The following is a 25,157-nucleotide window of genomic DNA, read 5'->3' on the forward strand; positions in this document are numbered from 1 at the left end:
GTCGGATGTTGAGTGATCATTGCGGACAGGGAGACACCGCATATGAGACGGAGGAAACAGTATTTGACGGAGTTTGATAGAGGCCCCATTATGGGTCTCCATTTGACTGGCTGGTCGAATCGTGCAATATCCAGATTTGTAGGGCATTCAGATGCATCAGTGGCCCAATGTTTCGCGACAGGGGGAACGTGAGTGCAGGAATACAGGTCATCAGCTTCCTAGTCACCGCATCTGACCGCCGCAAGAGCGGATCGCTGTATTGCGAACCAAAGACATCATAATCCCTTCACATCTGCCCTGCCATCCGAGGAGGAGTAATGCATTCCCTGCAAAATGTTACATCATTCCACATTGTTGGTCGGAGACTAGCAACAACAGGACTATAGAATAATCGTCCCATGCTTGAGTGATTTTGAGGTTCTCCTGAGGCTATTAATATTTTCATATCTGTCCACGGCAGAGAAGTGTGGGACCAGCTTGGACTTCATCTCCATCAACAGCATCCAGGATATCAAAGAACGGTTACTGCAGTTGTGGCCAGCTTGCCTTAGGACGGCTTTTTGAAACCCTTCCCAACCGAATCGGTGCATCGGACCAGACCAGAGCGGGTACAGCACCATACTGGTAAGTGGGCTCATATTGCCAAGGTTTTCGTAAATGCGATTAGATTTTATAATAGCTGAAATGACGTCACATACCCTCTCGGCCCGTGAAGTTCCATTTAGTTTCCTACCCCTTTCTGAGTACTTTACTTTGTTGACACTGGAACGGGTTGCACTCTGTCAAAACTGAGGAGCTACTTGAATTATAAGTCCCTCAAAACTCTAGAAATCTAACAGCGGCTGGGAGAATGACGTACTGATACCATTCGCCTTCACACCGCATCCAAATGACGTCACTGACAATGGGAAGCTCAAATGCCAGCCGCCAGCGCACGGTCTTCGGGGTCATAACGTGGAATCGGTAACAGCAAATCCTTAGAATTAAGTCAATGAATTTCAGTTCATCTGCATGTGAAGTCACTAACAATACTTTGAGGGCGTTTGAGAACGACAAACGATACTCGGAGGAAGTAAAATAGGGATAGGACCCTCTCGACTGCAAGATCATTGGAGACGGAGCACGATTTCGATATGGAGAAAGGTAAGAAACAAAACGGCAGTAGCTTTAAACTGCTACCAGGCTTGGTAACGATGCTCAAGGTGAAGGCAGTGGAGAGGGAGAAAGGGGAGGAAGGGGGGGGGGAGATCGGAGGAGATTTATTGCGTCGTATAGTCCTATCAACAGCGCGAGAGCAGAACAGTGAGTTTCACCCCCACCAATTTTCGCTATTAATGATCTAAGACTAAGCAGGTATATGGATAGGCGGAGAACGGGAACTGTGCTGTTGTTAGGTATTTCCGGGAATATAGCGAGACTTAAATTATCACCGATGAGTACACGGAAACAGACAGACATTAGCGGAAAATGGTAACGACCAGTAGTTCGCTTTGTCCTTTTTGAAGGCGATATTTATGCAACGCAGGGCAGATACGGTCTACACGTGTCGGATGCGGGCGGCCTGAGGGCGTCATTAGGTTTCAATTACGAGCGCCGCGCTGCGCGGTGCGGTGCGGTGCGGTGAGGCGCCATTGTGACGGCGCCGGGTAATGCGTATTTGACGACGGCCGCCATTGGCTGGCGGCGCAATTAGCCTGTCCTGGACAGATAAGAGGCCGCACCACCCCTCGCCTCACTTCGATTCCCCAGGCTCACGTGCGCGCGCCACTGCTTTCCGGGGTACCCACCCTGCATGCACTGTGTTGGCCAATCCTCTTTACTAGGAAGTGGGCACGTTATCACAAGAACACCATTCTAAACAGGCCGACAATACATCTACATGTCTACATCTACATGACAGTTCATACTTAAGAGTTGGCATTGTGTTTATAGAACCACTTTCAAACAATTTCGGCCCTTTGCTCTCTACAACAACATTTGGGAGAAATGAACTAAGTCCCCCCGTGTGAGTTCTGATGTCTCTTATTTTCCTACCATGGTCAGAAATATACTTTCGTATCCGGAGAACAAAGTTGGTGACAAAAATTTCCTGGAAAGATGTCGCAGCAACTAAAGCTGTTTTCTTTTTAATGATTTCCATCACAACCCGCGTATCATGTCCGTGATACACTCATCCCTATTGCGCTGCCCCCCTTTGAAATTGTTCTCTGTCAGTCTTGTAACGTCCCCGTACTGTGCAGCAACACTCCAGAACAGAATGGGCAGAACAGGATGGACATGCGTATTGTAGTGTCTCTCTTTAGTAGATTTTCTGCATCTTCTAAGTGACCTATCAACTAAACGCAGTCTTTACTTCACTTTCCACATAACATCTTACACATGATGATTCCAATTTAAGTTGTTCGTAATTTAACATTCATATGAAGGACCTTCTTAATCTTTTGGATCAAATGTCACTTTTCGCATAAATCAGTGGTCTTTTCTAAACCATTGCGCAATTTGTTTTGATCTGGTGACTTTACCATTCGGTGAACGACAGCATCTTCTACAAATAATAAAGAGAGCTGCTTACATTGTCTGCGAAATCATTTATACAGATTAAGATCAGCATATTGCTTATAATACTTCCTTGGTGAACCCAAGATATCACTTCAGTTTCACTACATAATTTCCTGTCAGTTACTACAAACTGTGGTCTTACTGCCGATCACGAATACTTTCGCACACCTGAGACGATCCTCCATAGGCACGAAATGTGGTTAGAATCCTTATAAGAAACGGTGTCAAACGCCTTCTAGAAGCACACAGATATGGAAACAACTTTAGAAACTGTCGATAGTACTCATACTTCGTTAAATAAAGACCCAGCTGTGTTTCGCAAGAACTGTATTTCCTGAACGAGTACTAGTTTTGTATATCGTTTTCTTCGAGGTATTTCATAACGTCGAAGGCAGTGTATGTTCCCAAAATCCTCTATATCTCTATTGCAAACAGCTCAGTTTACAATCAACAGACATCACCGTCATCGTCGTGTATCACAACCACTTCCACTGATCCACGCAGCAAGGAGAAAATTTCTCAGCCTGGCGGCGAAGTACAGTCTCTAATGGCATGAGCATGAGGGTGGCTCAGAATGTAAGGTAGCAAGGGATCTCATGGGTATGTAAACATCTTGCGTGAATCACATTCCATATCTACAAAGAAGAAACAGTCATACGGGCAGCAGTTCCGTTGCACCTCGAAATACACTTTTAAAATGGAAGCGTTGACGGATACGTGGATGACGACTGGAGTGCGGATGAGGTTTTCACGTTTAAATAGACTTCTGCAGCCGCTCTTCAACGCCATTATTGTTAGATGTTTAGCGAGCGAGTCTAAATTCATGAAAAGAGATATGGTCTTGGTGGCAGAAATTTGATACAGGCAGAATAGATGTACGAAACGAGGGTAAGTATGGGCAACTGAGCATTTCCATCTCAAGTGTTAACGTGTGTCGCGTCGGAGGATCGACTCAAGGCAATAGTCTCATTCACGTCAGGCAGCTTGCACACGACCTAAACCTCTCCACTGGCTGTGTAGTGCACGTCGTGGCAGAGTACTGGACTACTATACGAGGTGCATTCAAGTTCTAAGGCCTCCGATTTTTTTTTCTAATTCTCACCCGAAATCGATGAAACTGGCGTTACTTCTCGACGTAATCGCCCTGCAGACGTACACATTTTTCACAACGCTGACGCTATGATTCCATTGCAGCGGCGAAGGCTTCTTTAGGAGTCTGTTTTGACCACTGGAAAATCGCTGAGGCAATAGCAGCACGGCTGGTGAATGTGCGGCCACGGAGAGTGTCTTTCATTGTTGGAAAAAGTCAAGTCACTAGGAGCCAGGTCAGGTGAGTAGGGAGCATGAGGAATCACTTCAAAGTTGTTATCACGAAGAAACTGTTGCTCGATGTGCGGGTGCGTTGTCTTGGTGAAACAACACATGCGCAGCCCTTCCCGGACGTTTTTGTTGCAGTACAGGAAGGAATTTGTTCTTCAAAACACTTTCGTAGGCTGCACCTGTTACCGTAGTGCCCCTTGGAACGCAATGGGTACGGATTACGGCCTCGCTGTCCCAGAACATGGACACCATCATTTTTTCAGCACTGGCGGTTACCCGAAATGTTTTTGGTGGCGGTGAATCTGTGTGCTTCCATTGAGCTGACTGGCGCTTTGTTTCTGGATTGAAAAATGGCAGCCACGTCTCATCCATTGTCACAACCGACGAAAAGAAAGTCCCATTCATGCTGTCGTTGCGCGTCAACATTGCTTGGCAACATGCCACACGGGCAGCCATGTGGTCGTCCGTCAGCATTCGTGGCACCCACCTGGATGACACTTTTCGCATTTTCAGGTCGTCATGCAGGATTGTGTGCGCAGAACCCACAGAAATGCCAACTCTGCCCGTTCAGAAGTAAGGAGTTAACGATCAGGTGATTTAGAGACAGTTGGCGATCTGTTCAACAGTCATTCGGTGATCCCCCAAAACAATTCTCTCCACTTTCTCGATCATGTCGTCAGACCGGCTTGTGCGACCCCGAGGTTGTGTCGGTTTGTTGTCACACGATGTTCTGCCTTCATTAAACTGTCGCACCCACGAATGCACTTTCGACACATCCATAACTCCATCACCACATGTCTCCTTCAACTGTCGATGAATTTCAATTGGTTTCACACCACGCAGATTCAGAAAACGAATGATTGCACGCTGTTCAAGTAAGGAAAACGTCGCCATTTTAAGTATTTAAAACAGTTCTCATTTTCGCCGCTGGCGGTAAAATTTCATCTGCCGTACGGTGCTGCCATCTCTGGGACGTATTGACAATGAACGCGGCCTCATTTTAAAACAATGCGCGTGTTTCTATCTCTTTCTAGTCCGAAAAAAAAACGGCGGCCTTAGAACTTGAATGCACCTCGTATGATGCGTTCTCTCTGGCTCCTAGGCTTGGACCCTTTTTTCATGTACACCAGTTTCGACAGACTGGTTTACCGATGGAAGAAATACTAGGCAGCTGTAGTGACTACGTGAATAACTAATATGGACGAGTGCCTTTGTAACTTTGTCTTTCTCTTTGATTTCCTGAATCAATCTTCCATGCCAGAAGATTTGTTACTTTCCTTCCTGCACCACTCTTGCAATCCAGACTCATGTCGACGCATTTTCCGTCCATTTGGTCCATTAGATTGTCACTCTATCCCAGTGGTTTCCAACCTTTCTGAGACCATTATACATGAGTGTAGTCATATGTTAGCTAGAATCCTCCCACCATTCTCCCCGGACCCAGTGCCCCATCTTGATAATTAGAGCCTAACTTAACTTTAGAATGAAAAGTCATTGAGGCAACTGGTACGGCTTGTTTCTAGCACACTTTTTTAGAGTAATGACGCAATTCTCAGTGCATCACGAGTGCTACCCCCAACTCCTCCTCAGAGCAGAAAACTCTTCACAATGAGGGCTGACACTTGTGGCAAAGCAAGCTTCCTTTGAACCACTCGCCTCCTGACCGACACTGTCTTCATCCACACCCTGCACCCCATCTGCAATTAATAAAATAAAATTATATCCACTATACTTGCGCCAACTGTCTCTAAATCACCTGATCGTTAACTCCTTACTTCTGAACGGGCAGAAATTGAAATACTTTAGCCTGCCAGTGCTTTGCGTCTAGCCATAGGTAATAATAAGGTGTAGGTCCTAAAGCAGTGTAGTAGCCCCTACACAGTTACTGCTGTGTACTGCTGTCGGTTGTTCAAAAAACGGCTCTGAGCACTATGGGACTTAACATCTAAGGTCATCAGTCCCCTAGAACTTAGAACTACTTAAACCTAACTAACCTAAGGACATCACACAACACCCAGTCATCGCGAGACAGAGAAAATCCCTGACCCCGCCGGGAATCGAACCCGGCTACCCGGGCGCAGGAAGCGAGAACGCTACCGGACGACCACGAGCTGCGGACAGTTGGTTGTTGCGAAGTGAATAATGAAATAATTTCTGGTGCACTGCGGTAACTACATACAAACTGGAGAATGCATTTTCGTGAGATATTTAAGCATATGTGATCATAGGGTAACAACGCCGTGCAGTTTTAACGCCATGTGCAGTTTTATGGCTAGTTTGCTACGGAAGACCACTGAAACACATCTGAATTACTGTTGCGGAGGCTTCGATGACATTTAACATCCCACGAAGAACTCTTCGAGACTGGCTGACCAAGTATGAGGGAAGATGTCAACTAGGGAAATTGGCCGTAATCCAAAAAAGCAATTCTCAGTAGACGGTTATTCAATAACGATTCATTAGCAGCGTTGACATCGGGTCTTGCTAATTCTGGCAAGAAAACTTCAGTCAGAGCACACTCCACGTCCCGCACAAAGGATCTCTATTGTGGTGACTATGGAGGCTACTTCTACGACAGAAGCTGCAAGAAGGATTGGATTCAGTGAACACAATGTAAAACATGGTGTCATGAAACATGTGATAATGGATCTGTAGAAACATGAGGGCTGTGTACATTCTGCAAATATGGCTGTGATAAACTTGAAAGTGACTGGATTAGAAGTTCGTTGTATGCTTAAATTTTGCACTTTTGGCATAATTGTTGAATTATCACTTCTATTTTTGGTTGCAGTTACGTATTTGTTTCATTTCTGATTAGGAACGTTGGGTGTCATAAATGAGAGTGAGTTTCAAACTGGCGTTATTACAGTCACTACGTCTTACAACCACCAGTCTTCCCTTTCCTACATAAAAGCTGTACCTAAAAATATTAAATATAGGCCACTTTTTTTTAAAAAAAAAAAAGAATCCATAAAGGAGGTGTTACCGTATAACTCTTTAAAAATTAGACATTTTGCATATCTCTATACAACTTTAGACACAATTAACTGAATGATGCGTTATTACCTTTAGTTTCCCTACGTTTCAATTTTACTGCCATCGATGCATGTTACAAAGAATGTTTGTAGGGCGTGTGCTATGTGATGAAGATGATGTTCATACGTTTGTTACATAAACTCTAACCCCCACCACATTGTGAGACCCATTAGTGACAGCATTTGAAAAAAATAATTATTGGTAACTTTTGCAATCAGCATTACAGTCCTATGAAAAATGACAATAGTAATGAGGTACTAAAACGATTTAGTTTCATGACTGAAATGGACTTCAACCCTTTTGTTCTTACCGCTCAGAAAATTATACTTTATCCCTCAGGGATGATTACCCCCAGGATGGGAACCATTGCTCTAGTATTTCCATTTCAATCAATATTCCCCTCTTCCTTCCCGGAAATCACTGGCCTCAAATTCCTCACCAGATGAGAGTTCGAATTTTTCTTAATATTTCTTGAAAATCCACGGTTACCCTCCAACGCTTTGGTTTTTGTTTTATTTCCGGATGCTGGCGTGAATAAATACGTTCAGATGTCATCCACAATAACAAAACGATGCACAACAGCAGTTTAAAAAAGTGGCTGGTAAATTAATTTTCAAAGATAGGAAGACAATAAAAGAATTTATTAACGTGTGTATAATCGGGGATGAATGTGGAAAGAAATTGGCTCTTTTTTTTTTCAGAGGAACCATCTGATTTAAGCGATTTGAGAAAACCACAGAAAATTAAAACAAATAGGCCGTCCTTTGGACAAAAGCATCCATTTCCTAACTGTTGGAAATGAAAGAAGAAACTCCTGACAACCGTTCACCAACTTTCGCTGTCGATAAACAGCGAAAAGTAGAGAATTTAGTATGTGACTCATGTTGATTCGATAGGGGAACAGTAAAGTACAATTGGGAGAGGGAAACTGGCGCCTGCCCGTAACTTTCCCATTAAATCGAGCCGTAGTCAGCTGTAAGTATTCAACATCATTCCAACTAGGAGGAAAGATATGTCAGGCTGTGGAATATTTGTGTAGTAGTTGTGAAAGACTTGAGTCCAAATATCCTTTGAGTGTTAATGGGTTGTATTCTGTTTGTAAGTATCCCACACAGTAACATAGCATTTCTTTTGTTTCTCTACAAATTTCGTAAAGTCAAGTCTTTGACACTGTTGTGACTGATGACATGTTTCCGACCAATTAACCTTGCTAATATTTTTTCATACTGTTATTGTGCCGTCGGCTGGCCTTTGGCTAGTGTCACTTTCTCACAGACATCACAAGAGAAACTCCCCATCCCAAACCCCACCCCCCCCAGGTTTAGTGGTAAGATCGTCAAGTTCACAGCCCGTCCAAAACTGAACACAGATCAAGCATGAAAACAGGAAGAAGATTTTCGCACTTCAGCACACTTTATTCCTGTTTTCACGCTTGATTTGCGTACAGTTTTTGACGCAGTATCCGTTGGGCCATCTTACCACTAAATCTAAAAGGGGTGTGATGGGGAATTTTCCTTGTCAGCAAACTTAATTGCGCAGAAGAAGTATTAAAAATCTATTTTTCGTCACTGTTGTAGTTAACGGTGCCTGCTGGTGAGACAACAAGCTGACATGTTGCAGGCAATTAGCGTGTTGTGCAACGGATAAAAATTTTAAGCCCAGCTTGAGAAACACGTGCTACAGAAGGCATGCTGGATCAGATAGCATCGCGCATGTTCTCCAGTGTGGTGACGCGCACGCAGCCTAGGCAAACGCGTGCGACCATTAATATGGGAAGGGCGTCAAGCTCCGTCTGAGACGGCCGTTTACGTCTGCAGGCGTGGTGTACAGTTTGCCAGCTCGCGTCGCTAGCAGCAGGAAGCCCGCGCCGTCGCGTGTCTCCCTGTGCGCTCCAGCGTGGCGTGGCGTAGCCTGCCTTGCCGTGCTCATTGGCAGTTGGGGCCGCGTGGCGAGTTGCGGGTTGCGTGCGCCGCGCCCGCAGGGGCTGCCTGCCTGCCATTAAGATTTCCAGACGCTGCTCTCTGCAGATGAATGGCCGCAACTGTGGACGGGGGCCCACGGCTCAGCTGTGCAACACCGGGCTACTTCCTCTCCATCCCAGATAACTCCCTACCTACAGCTAAACAGAAATCTGTCTATACAGAGGTCACTGCCTTTCGACACGAATTCGAATAGTACACAGAGTGAAAATTATTTAAACGGACGAGCTTTGGCAGGGTGAACAAGACACAAAACAAATATTTTTTCTCTCGTGTCATATTCTTCCGTGAGGATTTTTTAAACAGGTACACGGGTTTTCTGTGGTGAAAATTAAAGTAATGTTGTATGGGACAATAAAACACTTTTTCTCGTGTGTTTTCGTGTGTGGACAAAATGTGACGAAGTTCAAATTCTTTATTACCATAGGACAATAACATCAACACAACATAATCAATTCAGTTACAGCATATGCTCAAAAATGCCCCCCATTGACTTGCAAACAGAGGTTAACCAGTGGGTCAAGTTCTGTCTAATACGGTCAAAGGCAGCAGGAGTGTCTTTAATTCCTGCTGCTGCTGGTAGCCGGGCAACCAAATTCTCTTCTGTTTCAACAGGGGTTTTCTGCACAACATTGCACATCTCTCCGTGCACAAAAAAAGTGCAGAGAGGTCAAATAAAGAGCTCGAGTAGGCCATGGTACAGGACATTGGAACTAATCCACTTTCCTGGATCTGTCGCTACCAGAATCGACGCACAGGACGACTAAAGCGTAGCAGCAATCCGTCATGCTAGAACCACATGTGCTTTTCTTTAGCGAGTGGTACGTCATCCATTAACGCTCTGGGAAGTAAATTTTAATAATGCCAGTCATTTAATAACCTAGACAGGAGATATGCAGTCATCACCAACAACATCTGCCCACACATTAACGTAGAACCGCAACCGATTACCTCGAGTAAATTTGGCATGTGGATTAACCTCACTCAAAGCATGAGAACTGTTGACGTTGAAGACCCCATCACGCCCGAACGATCCTTCATCTGAAAACACCTCAGATGATTGAAGTGTAGGAGGCATTAGACACCGTTCCACGTAACACTGCGAACCTTTGCTCTGAGTGGTTAATCATATAGTTCCACGTTGTTCAGCCACTGTAGTGAAATGGATGTCCACAGCTCGTGGTCGTGCGCAGCATTCTCGCTTCCCACGCCCGGGTTCGATTCCCGGCGGGTTCAAAATGGTTCAAATGGCTCTGAGCACTATGGGACTTAACTTCTGAGGTCATCAGTCCCCTAGAACTTAGAACTACTTAAATCTAACTAACCTAAGGACATCACACACATCCATGCCCGAGGCAGGATTCGAACCTGCGACCGTAGCGGCCGCGCTGTTCCAGACTGTAGCGCCTAGAACCGCTAGGCCACAACGGCCGGCTTCCCGGCGGGGTCAGGGATTTTCTCTGCCTCGTGATGACTGGGTGTTGTGTGATGTCCTTAGGTTAGTTAGGTTTAAGTAGTTCTAAGTTCTAGGGGACTGATGACCATAGATGTTAAGTCCCATAGTGCTCAGAGCCATTTGAACCATTTTTTTTTTTTAAATGGATTAACTATTTCTGATGAAGGACGTTTCTTACCTTTGATTTGGCTTACATGTTTTGCGCAATTGCCCACTTGCTGGGTGCGATTAGGCCCTACGCCCTCTGCCGGATTAAAAAAATGCTCAAGGTATCATTACATTAGAAAATTTATTTATTTATTTATTTATTTATTTATTTTTTCCCTCGTGTAGCCTCCCAGAGTATGTCGGTTTAGATGATTTTCACCCTGTATATCATACTGTCCACCAAAAGACTAGCGACTCTACATTCAATAAAGCATCACTGTAACTACTAACCCCCTCTGCATCTGAGTTATTCGGTTTTGTTTAACGCAGTTACAAGTAACTTTTTCTGTCTAATCACTGCAAATTATTGTGCTTTTTGCCAAGCCCATTTTTCTGCCCCTTGGTAATGGAGATTTCTGGCCTCTTATGCTTGCCTACTGCATGCGTCGTACCCGCAATGTAATTCATATATTACTGGCAATGTCTCCCATGACTCCTCCTACCATTGTAGTTGGCGAAGGTTTGCAGTCTTCTTACCCAGTCGGATTTTGCACCACGTGAGTATGGAAAACAATTGTTGTTCGTCCAACGGAAGGCACCAGATACGTCTAATAGAAAGAAAGCGTACATGCTCCCTAGCTTTCTTTGCTGGGATTAAAATTTTAAAATACCTTATCGATAACGATATCTTTAACGATGGTGCCCAAGCTTGCTTAACGATAGGGCGGATGATTGGCTTAACTTCCTTGACCGAATGAAGCGATGGATCTTGCTCGGTGAGCTTGCTGTTGACAAACATTAACTCAACTTTCCTATTTTACCGTTCCATTGGCATGTGTATCTTATCTTCCCACAGCTGTTAAAAACAAGGAAAACAGCATGTGTCGAAGTTTTCCTTGGATACAACGCAGTGTAGCAAATAAGATTTGAGTGACACTTTGACTTAGTCTTATTACACTCGAGAACAACTTTGTGTCAAATAGGTTTCATTAAATACGGGGACTGTTGCGCTTCTATGTCTTTTATGAAAGGAGCGTGTTCCTACTTTCCATAAAAGACCGACTTTTTGACGATGTAATACGTGCTTTAAGCTCTGCGTTTGGAAATAGTAATCGGGGGGAAGTAACAGTCGCGTCCACTATCACATGGTAACTGCCACCGCTTTTGGTACTAGAAGACGATGGACTACAAACTGAAGTCAGTCCCTGTATAACACCAAACCAATTACGAATCTGTGGTAGAGCTTCAGTTTCTTTGGAATAAAAAAAATGGTTCTCTTCATGGAGCGGTACATCGAATGCCTGCAGTAGAATCTGCGTCATAAGGAGTATATCCACAGCTGTGCTGTTGAATCTATGAATGTTTGATTGACAGAGCCAAGCAAATTATCGTGACAGCGAGTAATGAAGTGAAACTAAAGTGACATTGGTGTGTCCGAAGGAAGCGTCTTGGGACCTCCAGTGTTCTCAATGTATACGATTGATTTTGAGATACGGTCAGCAATGTTCTAGGATTGTTAGTTCATGGTGCTGTTGTGTACAAGGAAGTACCGTCGTTGGACGATCGTAAGAAAATGAAAAACATTATAGCGATATTTCCACTTCGTGTAATGAATGGAAACTTTCTCTGTATATTTGGATAAATGCAAGATCGTGCGTATGACAAAGAAATGTCCCGATATAATCGGATTACAAAATTAGGAATGAATATCTAGCGCTCGCCATAGCGTTTAAATTTGTAGAGGTAATACTAGCAAGAGGTATGTATCTCGTGGAAATCGGGTTTTCTGCCGGATATCAGCGTCTTCCAGACACGATATTTCGACGTCATTACTTGACGTCTTCATCAGGTGTTTGGAAGACGCTGATATCCGGCAGGAAACCCGATTTCCACGAGATGTCATCAAATCGCCGGGAAAGTCTAAGAAATTACAAGAGGCATGTAATGGAACGAAGGCGCAAAATCGGTAAGATTTAGATTTGTTGACAGGGTTGTGCGAGAAGCAATGTATCTGCAAACTAAATCGTACACAAGACGCAAGAGCAGCCAGTTCTGAAATATTGTTCAAATGTTTGGTGTCATTGCGAAGTAAGCATGACAACTCACACAAAAACTTCAGAGACTTGCTGATGGGGTACCGACGGGTTGGTATAGCGCATACGAAAGTGTAACAGAAATTCTCGGGGAAGTTGATCTCACGAAGTTTAAGAGAATGAGAAAATGTGACATTTCTTCTTCACGATCGTACACCTCAAGTAGGACTCATGAAAGGAGCACGAGAGAGATTGGAGCGAGCTCGCAGGTATATCAAGTGTGTCTTTTTTCTCGCTCAGTACGCCAATCGAAAAGCACAGAAAATCGCTGCTGGTATGAAACATCCTTCGCCACGCACTGCAGGGTGGATTGTGGAGTGTATATGTTGATATCGAGAGCTAAGTATGTATAATAACACGTTAAGCAAATTGTCCTGTAAGATGGTTTTGGAATTCATCTGCAGGTTTAAAAAAGGCAGTGACGCGTCGTGGTGCAGAGGCACAGTTCCGGTGAGCGACGCGCGCCACGGAAGCACTGTGAGAGAGAAAGACAGAGAGTGTATCTAGTGGACTCACCCGTAGGCGGCGAGCGTGGGGTCGTACGGGTAGTAGCCGGTGGTGGGCTGCAGGCCGGCGCTCGTCCACGCGCCCATGTCTGCCGCCGCCGAGCCGCTGTCCTTCAGCGCGTACGGGTTGCTCTGCCAACACAAAAGCCGCAACGCGCGTTGCCTTCTCAAGCCGCTCGCAGCAGAGCACTGTGCACAACCATTGTAGTAGTCGTCACGAAACTGTACGGGTTAAGGTCATCTCGCCTATGTACAGAATTGCCATTTAGAGTTAATTTCAGTTGTTAGTACAAAAAAGAAGTCCAAAATAAATACTAAACAATTCTACTTTTAGTCTAGAATAAGATATATAGTTTCCTGAAGTAAACTCTTGCCAGTCACTACGAAAAACCAAGTGTTACAATTAATTTTGAAGAAAAGTATTTCTTTACTTCAACCCCTGGGAGAAATGGGAGCACTATGGGACTTAACATCTGAGGTCATCAGTCTCCTAGAACTTACAACTACTCAAACCTAACTAACTTAAGGACATCACACACAACCATGCCCGAAGCAGGATTCGAACCTGCGACCGTAGCGGTCGCGCGGTTCCAGACTGAAGCGCCTAGCACCGCTCGGCCACTGCGGTCGTCCCCTGGGAGAAGCCAGAAGCACTAACATGTTTGGAATGAAAAAATGTATGAACATTCGCAGAGTGTATAGATGCAATTGATACAAAATTTACCAAGACAGCATGAAAGTGTTCAGAGATAAAAAAACTAAATATCTTAACAGGCGTGAAATTCTTTCGCCCGTGTAACGAAGAACGTCGTCGCTGATGAATATGCGTTCGTACAAGCTTTCTGCGAGGCCGTCGTTCAGGAAGTTGTTAAATTAATTCTGGAATTATTTGAGATAAGAATGTTGTAATGTGTCACCAATGAACACGATATATTTACGGGAGACTCCGTGTAGGGAAGCTTGCGATGACTTTCATACCGCTGCCAGTATTCTTGTACCGACGTCTCGCCTTAAAAGGACCAAGAACATACCCTTCATCCCGAAAAGACAATATTCGTAGCTGTTAGGCACTCATCATCACCACCTAATCACCCAAAGCACTGATATATACTGGATAGAAGTAGATACAGGTAGTTTCAGGCAACCATTACCATTGGGTCGTGCCAAATTCATTTCTTCGTATGGTCCTACGAAGCCTAAACTTCGTCCAAGTAAACCAATAGCACACTCTCTTCGGAGCCCGTGTACTCAATTTTGTGCTGTAGTTGCGCAGTGATTCACTGGCCGCAACATACTCTCCTCTACTGTAATGTTGTAACTGCCCTGCAGACCACTTGTTTATTAAAATCGTACATCTGAGTGAATATATTTTGTCGTTGTTATCCCTTTCGTGGTGAACAGAAGACATCACTCACACCTACAGCCCTTCAAGAAGTTAGGATGCAGCTAAAACATTGCACAGTTCTTTCTTAGACCTCACATACTTCTGCCGTTCATTTCTGTGATCTGGCAAAGTTCCGTCTATCTACTTCGTCATGAGAAAGTTTGCTGAAAGACTTTGAGACATTGTATATTACATATTTAGTTCGTTTTCTAATGTAAACTCCGTTCCAGCACACACAAATGAGACTTGGACAGGCAACTATGCAATGCACAGAACACTGCTACTCAGTACCGTATCTATAATGCAGGATAAGTCCGCGAAACTTAAACACGCAGAAGTATCAATTTGTCGCACTAACCAGCCAACCTCATACGACGTTTCTTGATCAGGAGCGAACCGGGGTGAGACGTGAGGAGATGACATGGGCAACTTTGAACAGCCTCGTTTCATAACGGCAACTACACGACCTAAATCCTGCACGACATCTTACGAACTAATCGTACAAACCACTCATCTGTGACTTTCCCGATGGCAAAGAGCAGAACCAAATTTCGCTGATGAAATGTGTCCTTTCCTTCTTCAAGCCTATGACTTAGATTATTAGCCATTCTTTCCTCTTGGTATTTACCGCAGCTAACATTCCTACTGGCTAAAGCTCCAAATGTGCCGATCAAAAGCATACTTAACGTAAACTGAAAAACAAAAATTCTTTCGAAATTATGTCTCGCCCTATCCATTGCAATCAGCGTAAAATTTCAGTTGTCCAAGAACCTTAGTAGCAGTTCACTGCAACTATCAGCATTAATTTTACTACCACCACTGCTTCACTTGAATTACTAGCTTTTGCAAGACTTTAAGACTGAATAGCCTTCATCATTTCTTTATGGAGCGTAATTGCTATCAGAAGAGGGTTTGTAGGAATTTCAACTGATTTAATACTATCTTCCATCTTTTTCTATCTTGTCGTTGCCTGCTCATCTATCCTCAACTCCTACACCCAAAATCCTCTATAATCTCTCCCTAGTATTCCACTCTTCATTTACCTCCTCTATTGTTTCTTCTATTGCCCGATTAACAAATGAGCGGTTGATCTTTCCCTTCTCCTAGCAATGATTTCCATAGACTTCTTTCCTTGCCTATTCTTCTTGGCACATCTTGATTTTTAGTACTGCTTAATTTCGTACTGATCATACCTAACTGGACTTTATGGCACTGGAATGAAGTTATACATCGGGGAACGTTTCACACGAATTACTGATTAAACGTAACAGACAATAATATTGCCATTTTAAAGCAGTTCGTTCAGAAAGGCGACATTGCTCCAGTACATCGCTACAAGACTACGAAGACACCTCCGAGTACGCAGAACTCCCAAAAAACCTGAATGCTTTCAAACGGCATGAAAATTACCTTTTGTCTGTCAAGAAAAGAATGGACTGAGTTGCACCTTTGTGCTACTATACTGCATAATCCAGCAGTAGCTGTTACAGTAAAACAGAGAACATAAATCGAGAAAATTAAGCGAGTTGTTACCATAATCAAGATGCACAACACTGTCGTAATCATTGAAGACGATACGGCAGTTGGTGTTGAGATGGGCGTCTCGTAAGTCGAATGGTACCGAGACGACATTTAACCTAGGAAGATCGCTGAAGAGCTTGGTTGGGTCGTTTTGAGGGAAGAGACCAAATTACGAGGTCGTCGGTCTCATCAGATTACGGAAGGACGGGAAAGGAATTCGACCGTGCCCTTTCAAAGAAACTCTCCTTCTGTAAAGTTTGGAAGGTAGAAGACGAGATACTGGCAGAAATAAAGCTGTGAGTACCGGGCGTGAGTCGTGCTTCGGTAGCTCAGATGGTAGAGCACTTGCCCGCGAAAGGCAAAGGTCCCGAGTTCGAGTCTCGGTCGGGCACACAGTTTTAATCTGCCAGGAAGTTTCATATCAGCGCACACCCCGCTGCAGAGTGAAAATCTCATTCTGGATTACGGTATTGTTCTAGTTTATGAGAGGGAAGTTTATAAGTTAAGGACTGGTGCTCGATGAACTTCAAGAGGTGTTTGACGCTATCACTAATCGGAAAACTTGTGGAAGTGGATATCATCTACAATTCATCTGCTTTTCAAACTGCCTTAGCGCTATTCTAACATATTGGTGTGTGGAGCTGTCCTATAAGGAAACACAAATTAGTTCGGGAAGAAAGAATGAAGCATGAAGAGCTCAGCAATAATGTTCATGCAATCTAACGTTTAAATGATTTTTTTCTAGTGACTGACGGGTCTCACACACCAGAGAGATCAAGAGAATTATGCTGCTGTAACTGGCCAGATACAGAATGCAATGGTGTCGTTCTTTCGGAAGATTCCGTTGCCTGGTTTGCTGATCGACAGATGTAGTAATACGTACGACCAAGGTTTGTACTCATTTCCATTGTTCTATGGTCCTGCTGTTGCAGTAATGATATAAGCGGCGGATTTTTTAAGTCAGCAAGTGCGCACGTACGCACCTTCTGAAGGAAACTGGCATTTGCAACAACGTGTAAGTTATGGTGCTTTCCGGAACACATGCTCCTCTACACGCTTTGCATTCTCCATCATCATCATCACCACCACCACCACCACCACCACATACCTTTCTACTTTGTTTTACAGGGTGATAAGATCATCATACACCTACTTCAGAACCCCATAAGTAGTAAGAATCGCCTAAATATTGTGGAGTCCCATTACCCCGCGACTTTTTTGGTTAACGAGCTTGTCTACACAGGCTGTTAAATGGTCTCCGACCACCTACGACATCTTTCGCATATAGAGTTCACCATTTTCCCTGACGGCTGTACATAATAACGCTATTAGTTCGCTCACGACTGAATTTATCTAGGCTGTTTACAGATAAGTAACGTCTCCAAATGGTCGACACTCTCTAATCGAGTCTTTCTACTGCTCAGAATTCTCTCTTCCTTGATGGAAATTTCACACGTAGGTTTCTTATGTTACTACTTTGCTGTAGGAACCCCATGACATAGACGGCTTCATACAGAACATCTAACATCCGGGAAGCAGTCACAACAGCGTGAGTTTTCTAGACGGATTGTTGATTATATTTTCATGCGCATGATTCAACCAATGTGACTCAAGGCGCGGTGCAGGCACTTTGTATTGGATGCCACTTGATTGATCACTTAGCAGCGAGTGGACCGATGAACTTTGCGTCCCCATCTAACGGACTTCAACAGTGTCACGAGATGGTTTTGAATTTAACCAGGACTTCAGTGCAGAATCCGGCGGGTAAAATTGCAAGCCAGTTTGTGCAGATGAAAAATTTTTCACCACTGGAATCCGAACCTGCTATCTTCATGTCCACCGGCACTGCACAGACGTGCGTCAGCAAACTAAGTTACAGAGAAGAGTACGTAATCGCGTATACTACATTAACGAAGCTTCGTGGGATGCTAATTTTCGTAGTAGAAAGTAATATGGTCCCAGGAATATGGCGTAAGGAATGACCCTGGTTGATTCGGTTCGCTACGCGCCGCGTGACACGACTCGCAGACCGCGGATGTGACGCGAGGCGAAGCGGCGCGGCGCCCCCGCGGCGACCGACCCCTCGCCGCTTTGTGGTCCGCGGGCAGCTCGCGGCAGTCGCCAGTTATTTACTGTGACAACTCCATAATGGCAGCCGCGCCTATCTGCCCGCTCCATCGTACACACAATTAGCGTCACTAACGCTCGGCCACCCCTAATTTATAACGGACTCCTACCAGGGAACGGGGATAAAAATGTTATTACTTCCCCTCGAATAAAAACTCCACAGGGGTCGACAATTATTTTACTTGTTCATGAGACGTTACTACACAAGAGAAGACACAAAATAATGAATGTGAAAGGTGCATATATAGTTACTAGTAATATGTTACCGCGAGGTGGGACTGAGAGGAACGTGTTTTAACGAAGGGACCTCTGGCACGAGGCCCCTAACTACCAAAAAATGAGTCCGAAAGAACCTATATAGTCTAGTGATACTGCTCCAGGACGCATCCTGACACCAGTTTATTCACAAACAAACAAACGCGTAGTTTATTGGCTGTTAATTTATTAGGCTGCAGCTTTATAAAAGGAAACTACTTTTTCGTGTGTTTAACAGACACCAATATTAAATTATGCACCCATTGTAACTGGAATAGAAAGGATGAAAACTATAAATACGCGGATGATCATGCAGTGTTGGCGAAGTCAGAAGAGGGGTTACAGCATTAGATATTGAAGAGTATTGCAAGAAGGAACGACGAGTATGGATACAAGATAAATGTAGAAAATATGAATGTGATGAGAAAAAACTAATAGGAAGTTCCAGTTAACATGTTCTTGGACAGAAAAAAGCTGTAATAAGTGTAATCCTTTCCGCACCAGAGTACTTGAAATGACATAGAACGGAACGAAAGAGAACCTTTGAGAATGTGAAGCAATTACTAACATCTAGAGCAATACCAAACGAGCAAAGGAAAAAATAATTATGTCTTGAGTACAGTGAATCACGTACATTTGCAAAGAAGGATATTCATAATGTTTTGAAACGTCGCTACATAGAAGAGTGCTTAAGATGAAGTCGACTGGCTGACGTAAGAACGAAGAAGTAACGAAGACAATAGTTTATTGGAAGCGACTAAAAAGAGAAAAATATCTTGGATGGGACTTGGAAATGCTCTACAACAATGAACTATAGAGGAAAAGTGGAAGGAATGAGAGGAAGAGAATTGAAATGATGCTCAGCATTAAAAATGGACGAACATGCTATCACAAGAAGGAAGATGTTCAGAACACAACATGGGAAGACCCTCGTTGAAATCCTCCTTGAGACAGATACACTAAAGAAGAATAACAGACCACCACCAGCACCACCACCACCACCACCACCACCACCACCACCACTGGGGTGAGGAGGAGACGGTCTAATAGAAGATTGGAATAAATGCATACAGGGCAACGTCGGGAACTCAGCTAGTACAGAGATAAAGAATGGGAAATACATAATATTTTTTTCTGTTAATACGTTATATAAAGAAAAGACATTCTGCGTCTCCAGAAATACATCGCTTATGTAGGAAATGTGAACTAACGTCCTGGTTCTGAGTCTTCATATAGGCGGATGTCCTCTCATAAAGGGTTTAGTAACATGGTTCCCATAATGGGCATACACAGTAATAATGTATCGCCAGGTTACACGCACACTACAGCCTAATCTCTCTTATATTTCATAGTTTTTCTGCGAATAAGATTGACATTTTCTTAAACCTTATCTCTTGTCTAATTTGTAATTAGACTCAGTACTCAGTATCCCCATTGTAAAGGGTGCGACATAAATGTAGGAACGAGATTGTAGCACTTACAATATTTCCGCTTTGAGCAATTGTAGACAAAGTGTAGCTTGGAAATATTAGTGTACAGCGACATGAAAATACATTCACAACGCTCATTAATTCGGAGCAACGGGACATGTGTAATTACCAAGAAAACTCTGTTGGTCGTTTCCTCGGCGTTTCCCGCACAAGAACGGAAGAAAGGTGACGTCCGCAACGGACTAATAGCTTCCCAGCGTTCATCGGGAAGGTGTCATTCCGCCCCCACAAACAAAAAACACGGGTCCGTTCCAGTTTTTGAATTTCAAATTGAGGCTCGAAGGCCAGATTGTGTGTGAGATAGGGCGTGGTGTGGCAGTCTCAGGTTTCTATAGCGACGGCGATTAGGCACAGGGTGTCGCCCAAATGCTTCCACTTTCTCGCTCTCACCTGTGGCTCTGGTCTGGCGTAACAGACCGGCAGCTGGGTCGCTGGCGCAGGTGGTCGCAGCTTCTGACCTCATCCCGCACAAGCATTACTCGACTTACGCAAGGCGCCTTACTGCTAAGTAACTCAGGTGACTCGTATCTTCTGACACTTATCGGTACACCTGAGTACTTATCAGCCACTCTCTGGCTATGTCTTTTACGCTGAGTTCTCCAGGAAAAATGAACAGTTAGCTGTACCGTGCAAGAGACAAATACGTAGGGTTCTCTCTACATATCAGCAGGGAACATATATATGGAAAGTGCACAATGATTTCTCATTTGGTTAACTGCATTTTACCCTTGATGTCAGCGCTGCTTAATGATATTTTATAAAGTCGTTCGTGCGGTCACGGTGTTCCTAGCTGATTTATACAATCTCAGGTATTTAAAAATACGGATTTCCAACTAGTAAAAATGAGTATTTATCGAACCATACAAGTTTCCTTTTATTCTTTGTAAACACCAGTGGCCTAAAATCGAACATATTTACCATTTTATTATCGTTTTTAGAAGTAAAAAAAGTTCACTTTAGTGACCGCAGACATGTGATAAGGAATGAAAATAAACAAAAAAAAATACCAAAGGAAAAAGAGAAAAGGCCAAGATCACGATAGACAGACAAATAAAGCAGGTTGGAAAACTAATGTACATGCCCATTTTAAAGCGGGTGTTTAACTCTTTAGAGGCAGTCCCAAGTAAAACAGAATAATCGACGCGTCAAAAATCTGGCATCCTCTAGTCATGGCTCTAGGTGCCTTGTCTATGCGAAATCACGACTATTGACCACGTCAAATCAGTGACGTATTGACCGGTCTGTGTTAACTGTGACTTAACCATGGGAAAGTGTATTACAGACTAAATTATTACATCTCAAACAGGCGCCTGGCACAAAATATTGGCTTTCCCTAAATGTGACTGGGACGTCGACCAAATTGGAGCAAAGAAAGGTACGGCAAAAGAGTGAAAGGAACTACTGCTGACAGAAATTTATCAAAAAAGAACTTTAGCGCTACCTCCCGTAACGACCATTAAAGCACTTTAAATGGCTTCTCGCTTTCCTATCTCAAATGGTATACTACCAAGAGGGAATACAGATTGCCCATCGAAGGTGACCCTGAATCTAAAAATCAAATATATTGAAAACAGATCGATAGGCGATTGACAAAAGAGTTATGATTATTGTGGAAACGGTAAGAATTTTATTCGGAAGTTTCGAAACATTTCAAAAGGCTGCTAACAGATGACACTGTACGTTGTGCGTTTGCGCTGTGCATCTCGTACAGTACCAGCAGAGTTTGAAATGACGTCACAATAGTTTCGAAACGGCCACCACTCGCAGTGCTAAAGTGGTGCGATGCTTCCGGTAGACACTGTCTTTCAATGTGTCATAAAAAGTAGTCACAAGCAGTCAGATCGGGCGAATATGGAGGCCCGCCCATCCATCCCTGGCCAGTAAATTTCCAATAATCCAATACAGCGTAGAGTTAATTAGTGATCATTTCTCGCATGAAAAAAGGGTCAATAACGACTCCGTTGCAAAAGGTCTTTGAAAACTGCGCCTCGTTGACTTAGGACTGTGTTCTAACCAGTGGTATTTTAGTACCACAAAAACGCGTTGTTTAATATAATACCTGACTCCAACCTCTTCCTTTGTTACACTAACCTGCTTTCCCATTTCAACGGCGGAATGATCACTTTGAGCTTCTTAAAGGCACTACGTGTTGCGATTACAGCGCCATCTGTTAACTTTACAAACTATTTCGAAACTTGTGTATGAAATTCTTAGAGCTTTCACAATAAACGTACAGTTTGTTGCACTCGTCTATTGATCTTATTTCTCGAAATATTTAATTTTTAAATCAGGGACTCCTTCGTTGGACATTCTGTATTTTCTCATGCCCTATTTCCTCTTGCTTCAGTACGGATCCTAAATTAAACTACTGCGTTTCTGCAAACGACTGCAACAATTAGCAAAAACAAGAGCGCCGGAGTGGTTGCTGAATATAGATACCAGTCAGCGTGCTGTCTTCTAAGTGTGAATATTTTGTCGTGTGTGCCCCGTTGAGCGCCAGAATAAGACAGTTGGCCGAAGGCGTGATCTTCAATGGTGGCGTCAGTTCGGCAGCTCTGAATCGTTTACAAGCGAGAATCAGCCTCGACTCTTTAAAGCTGCGGATGAATGGACCTAAGCAGGGCCGTCTGTATGAAAAAACAAGTTAGGGTGGCAGCGCGTCTTAACTGCCCGAGATGCAGGGCCATGATAGTGAGATAAATAAAAGAGGAGTTGGCTTTGAGGATGTTATCTGTCGTGGCACCCCACCAGCTAGGAGCTTAGCCGGGCGCGCAGCTCCCGTTTGGCCGATGCGCAACGGACGGGGACTGCATAGGTGCTCACAGTGCCCCATAAGTCTCCAAGAGGAGGCATAGCAACTACTTCCAAATAACGAAACTATTAAACTCACACAAACTCAAGATTAGTACAGCTGCTCTAAGCGCGCAAAACTTTGTTACAGCCGGCATATTCCCACTGGAGTTTTAACTCCCTGTTTTTCTCCATCTTGTGGACTGATGTCTCCACCACGTTGTAGGCAGACCTAAAGTTTAATATGGAATCGGAACCAAGGTGCAGCTCTGCGATTTTCACAAATACAAAGAAGTGAAATAAACCATAGGTGACAGGAAAAAGTCCAGGACCGATTGAACACTGAAACCATAGTACTGACATGGACTGTAAATCTGAAACTTTGGATTACTAGTTTTAAATCCACACAGCGACCTAATTAACTAACTGTATAGCTTACATCGCACCTAAACGTAGCATCTACACGACTTTTTGTCACCAAAGATGCCATGGGACTGCCCGGCGTAGTGCAGCACCTCGCCGTGGTATGGACTTAACAAGCCGTTGGGAGTCTTCTGCAGAAATATTGGGCCAGTCAGACACTACAACCATCCGCAATTGCGCAACGGTTGCCGGTGCAGGAAATTGTGCACCAACTGACCTCTCGATTACGTCCCAAAAATGTTCGACCCGGTTCATGTCGGGCGATGGGTGGTCAAATCATTCGCTCGGATTTTCGGGAGTGTTCTTCAAACCATTCTTCTGATCAGGCCAAGGTTTTCCGTCGTCTAGGGTCCAATCGATATGGTCACGAGTCCTGAAAGGCGCTGCAGGCGATATCGCTGTAGTTTGCTGCCATAGCCTACCAACGCCAGATTTCCCTGCACTGTCCTAACGGAAACGTTCAACTGTACACACTGACTTCTGCGGTTATTTCAAACAATGTTACTTGTCTGTTAGCACTGACAACACCGCTGCTCTCGGTCGTTAAGTGAAGGCCTTTGGTGAGAACTAATGCCTGAAATGTAGTATTTTCAGCACGCTCTTGACACGGTAGGTCTCAGAATATTGAATTCCTTAACGGTATTACAAAATGGGATGACCCAAGCGTCTAGCTCAACTACCATTCCGCCTTCAAAGCCTTTTATACCTTGTGTATGCGTGTATGCGTACTGCCGTCTGTGTGTGTGCATATCGCTACCTGAGGACTTCTGTCACCTCATTATATAATCTACCTACAAAAATCGATTGGGTCTGATATAGCTGAACGAAAAGAATCATTCTTAAGAGTTTCTTGGACAACGACCTCACATCCCGAAATGTTTACCAGCAGCTATGTCATCTGGTCGTAAAAGCCTTCATTCTATGTCATCCGGCGTCCCCGTGTAGTGTACCACAAATGCTATGATCTGTTCCCTTTCAAGGCTTTCGATCTTTTGACATTCGGAATGAGAACGTACTCTACAGTTATTCATCGAGAAGTGAGGAGGATAAACTGATTTCGGTTTTATTAACGTTGGTCGTATCTTCTTTTCCTGTCATTTAACGTTAGATTGACTCGCGGAAACGCACTCAACAAGTGAAGAAAATCTGCACGCTAGCTCGACCTCCACGTAAAACTGCGGACCCCGTAAATGTTTAGGTGAACCGGTTCTTTTTCGGGTGGGTGGAAAGCAAGGGCGTACCAACCCCTATAGGACTGCGCCTTGAAAGGAGCACTGGTGCTCCTACATCAGAATAAGCTGAATGTGAAAAACACTATCCTTATTGTCAACTTCGACCTAAAGCCACACCACCGATCACTGAAGTCACGTAATAAAAGCTACTGAAGCCAAAATCGACGTTTCACTCTAGAGAAGCACCTTAAACGCTTTTGGTACATTTGAAAGCGCCCAACTGGTGTCTTTGTCACACCTTAGTTTTGTTGTATTGCCTTATCATGAGTTTTTGACTTAAGCGTCATAGCGACAGGGGTCGATAATTTATTTGTTCAGCATCTGACTAGGATAAAAGAACAAGACCGGAATAAGCGTAATAACTCATCAATTTTGAATGACATGGAAATTCTTTACTAGGAATGTACGGTGCCTTCGGAATGATTTTAGTGTAAGTCATTTCATAATACTCGTAATATAAAATGGTGGTTTAATGTCCTATCTCCACAAAAACCTTTATAAATCTCAGAATAGTGCGGCGTATAGAATGTACGCCATGCCAATGGCTGAGGCTCTTCCTCATGAATACCACATTGCGACCAACTACAATTACATGGTACTCTTTATTGGACTTGAACCACAGAAAGAAGACGCCCTCTTTTATTTCCAGCGAATCGTTCGAACACATCGAAGAAACAAAAGCAAAATACTTGATAAGTAGATCACCGCGTGGCATGTCCAGGGTGTTCGGAAAATGCCAGTTACAAATTACTAGGGCTTGTAGAAGGCAGTGAGTACATAATATTTCGAATAGGCAGCCACGTCCGGAATCGTCATCCAACGACGCTACTCAGTGTCAA

The 25,157-nt window shown here is 43.9% G+C and overlaps 1 protein-coding gene across 1 annotated transcript in view; it reads right to left on the reverse strand.

The window, feature by feature from the left end:
- The window catches only part of LOC124611678 (homeobox protein araucan), a 319,751-nt gene that overhangs the window by 109,686 nt on the left and 184,908 nt on the right, over positions 1 to 25,157 (reverse strand). Inside the window, exon 3 of the mRNA XM_047140265.1 lies at positions 13,107 to 13,228. Coding sequence (XP_046996221.1) covers positions 13,107 to 13,228 — 122 coding nt within the window. The remainder of the gene's footprint in view (positions 1 to 13,106; positions 13,229 to 25,157) is intronic.

The sequence above is a fragment of the Schistocerca americana genome, chromosome 1 (genome assembly GCF_021461395.2).
Source record: "Schistocerca americana isolate TAMUIC-IGC-003095 chromosome 1, iqSchAmer2.1, whole genome shotgun sequence".
Taxonomy (NCBI): domain Eukaryota; kingdom Metazoa; phylum Arthropoda; class Insecta; order Orthoptera; family Acrididae; genus Schistocerca; species Schistocerca americana.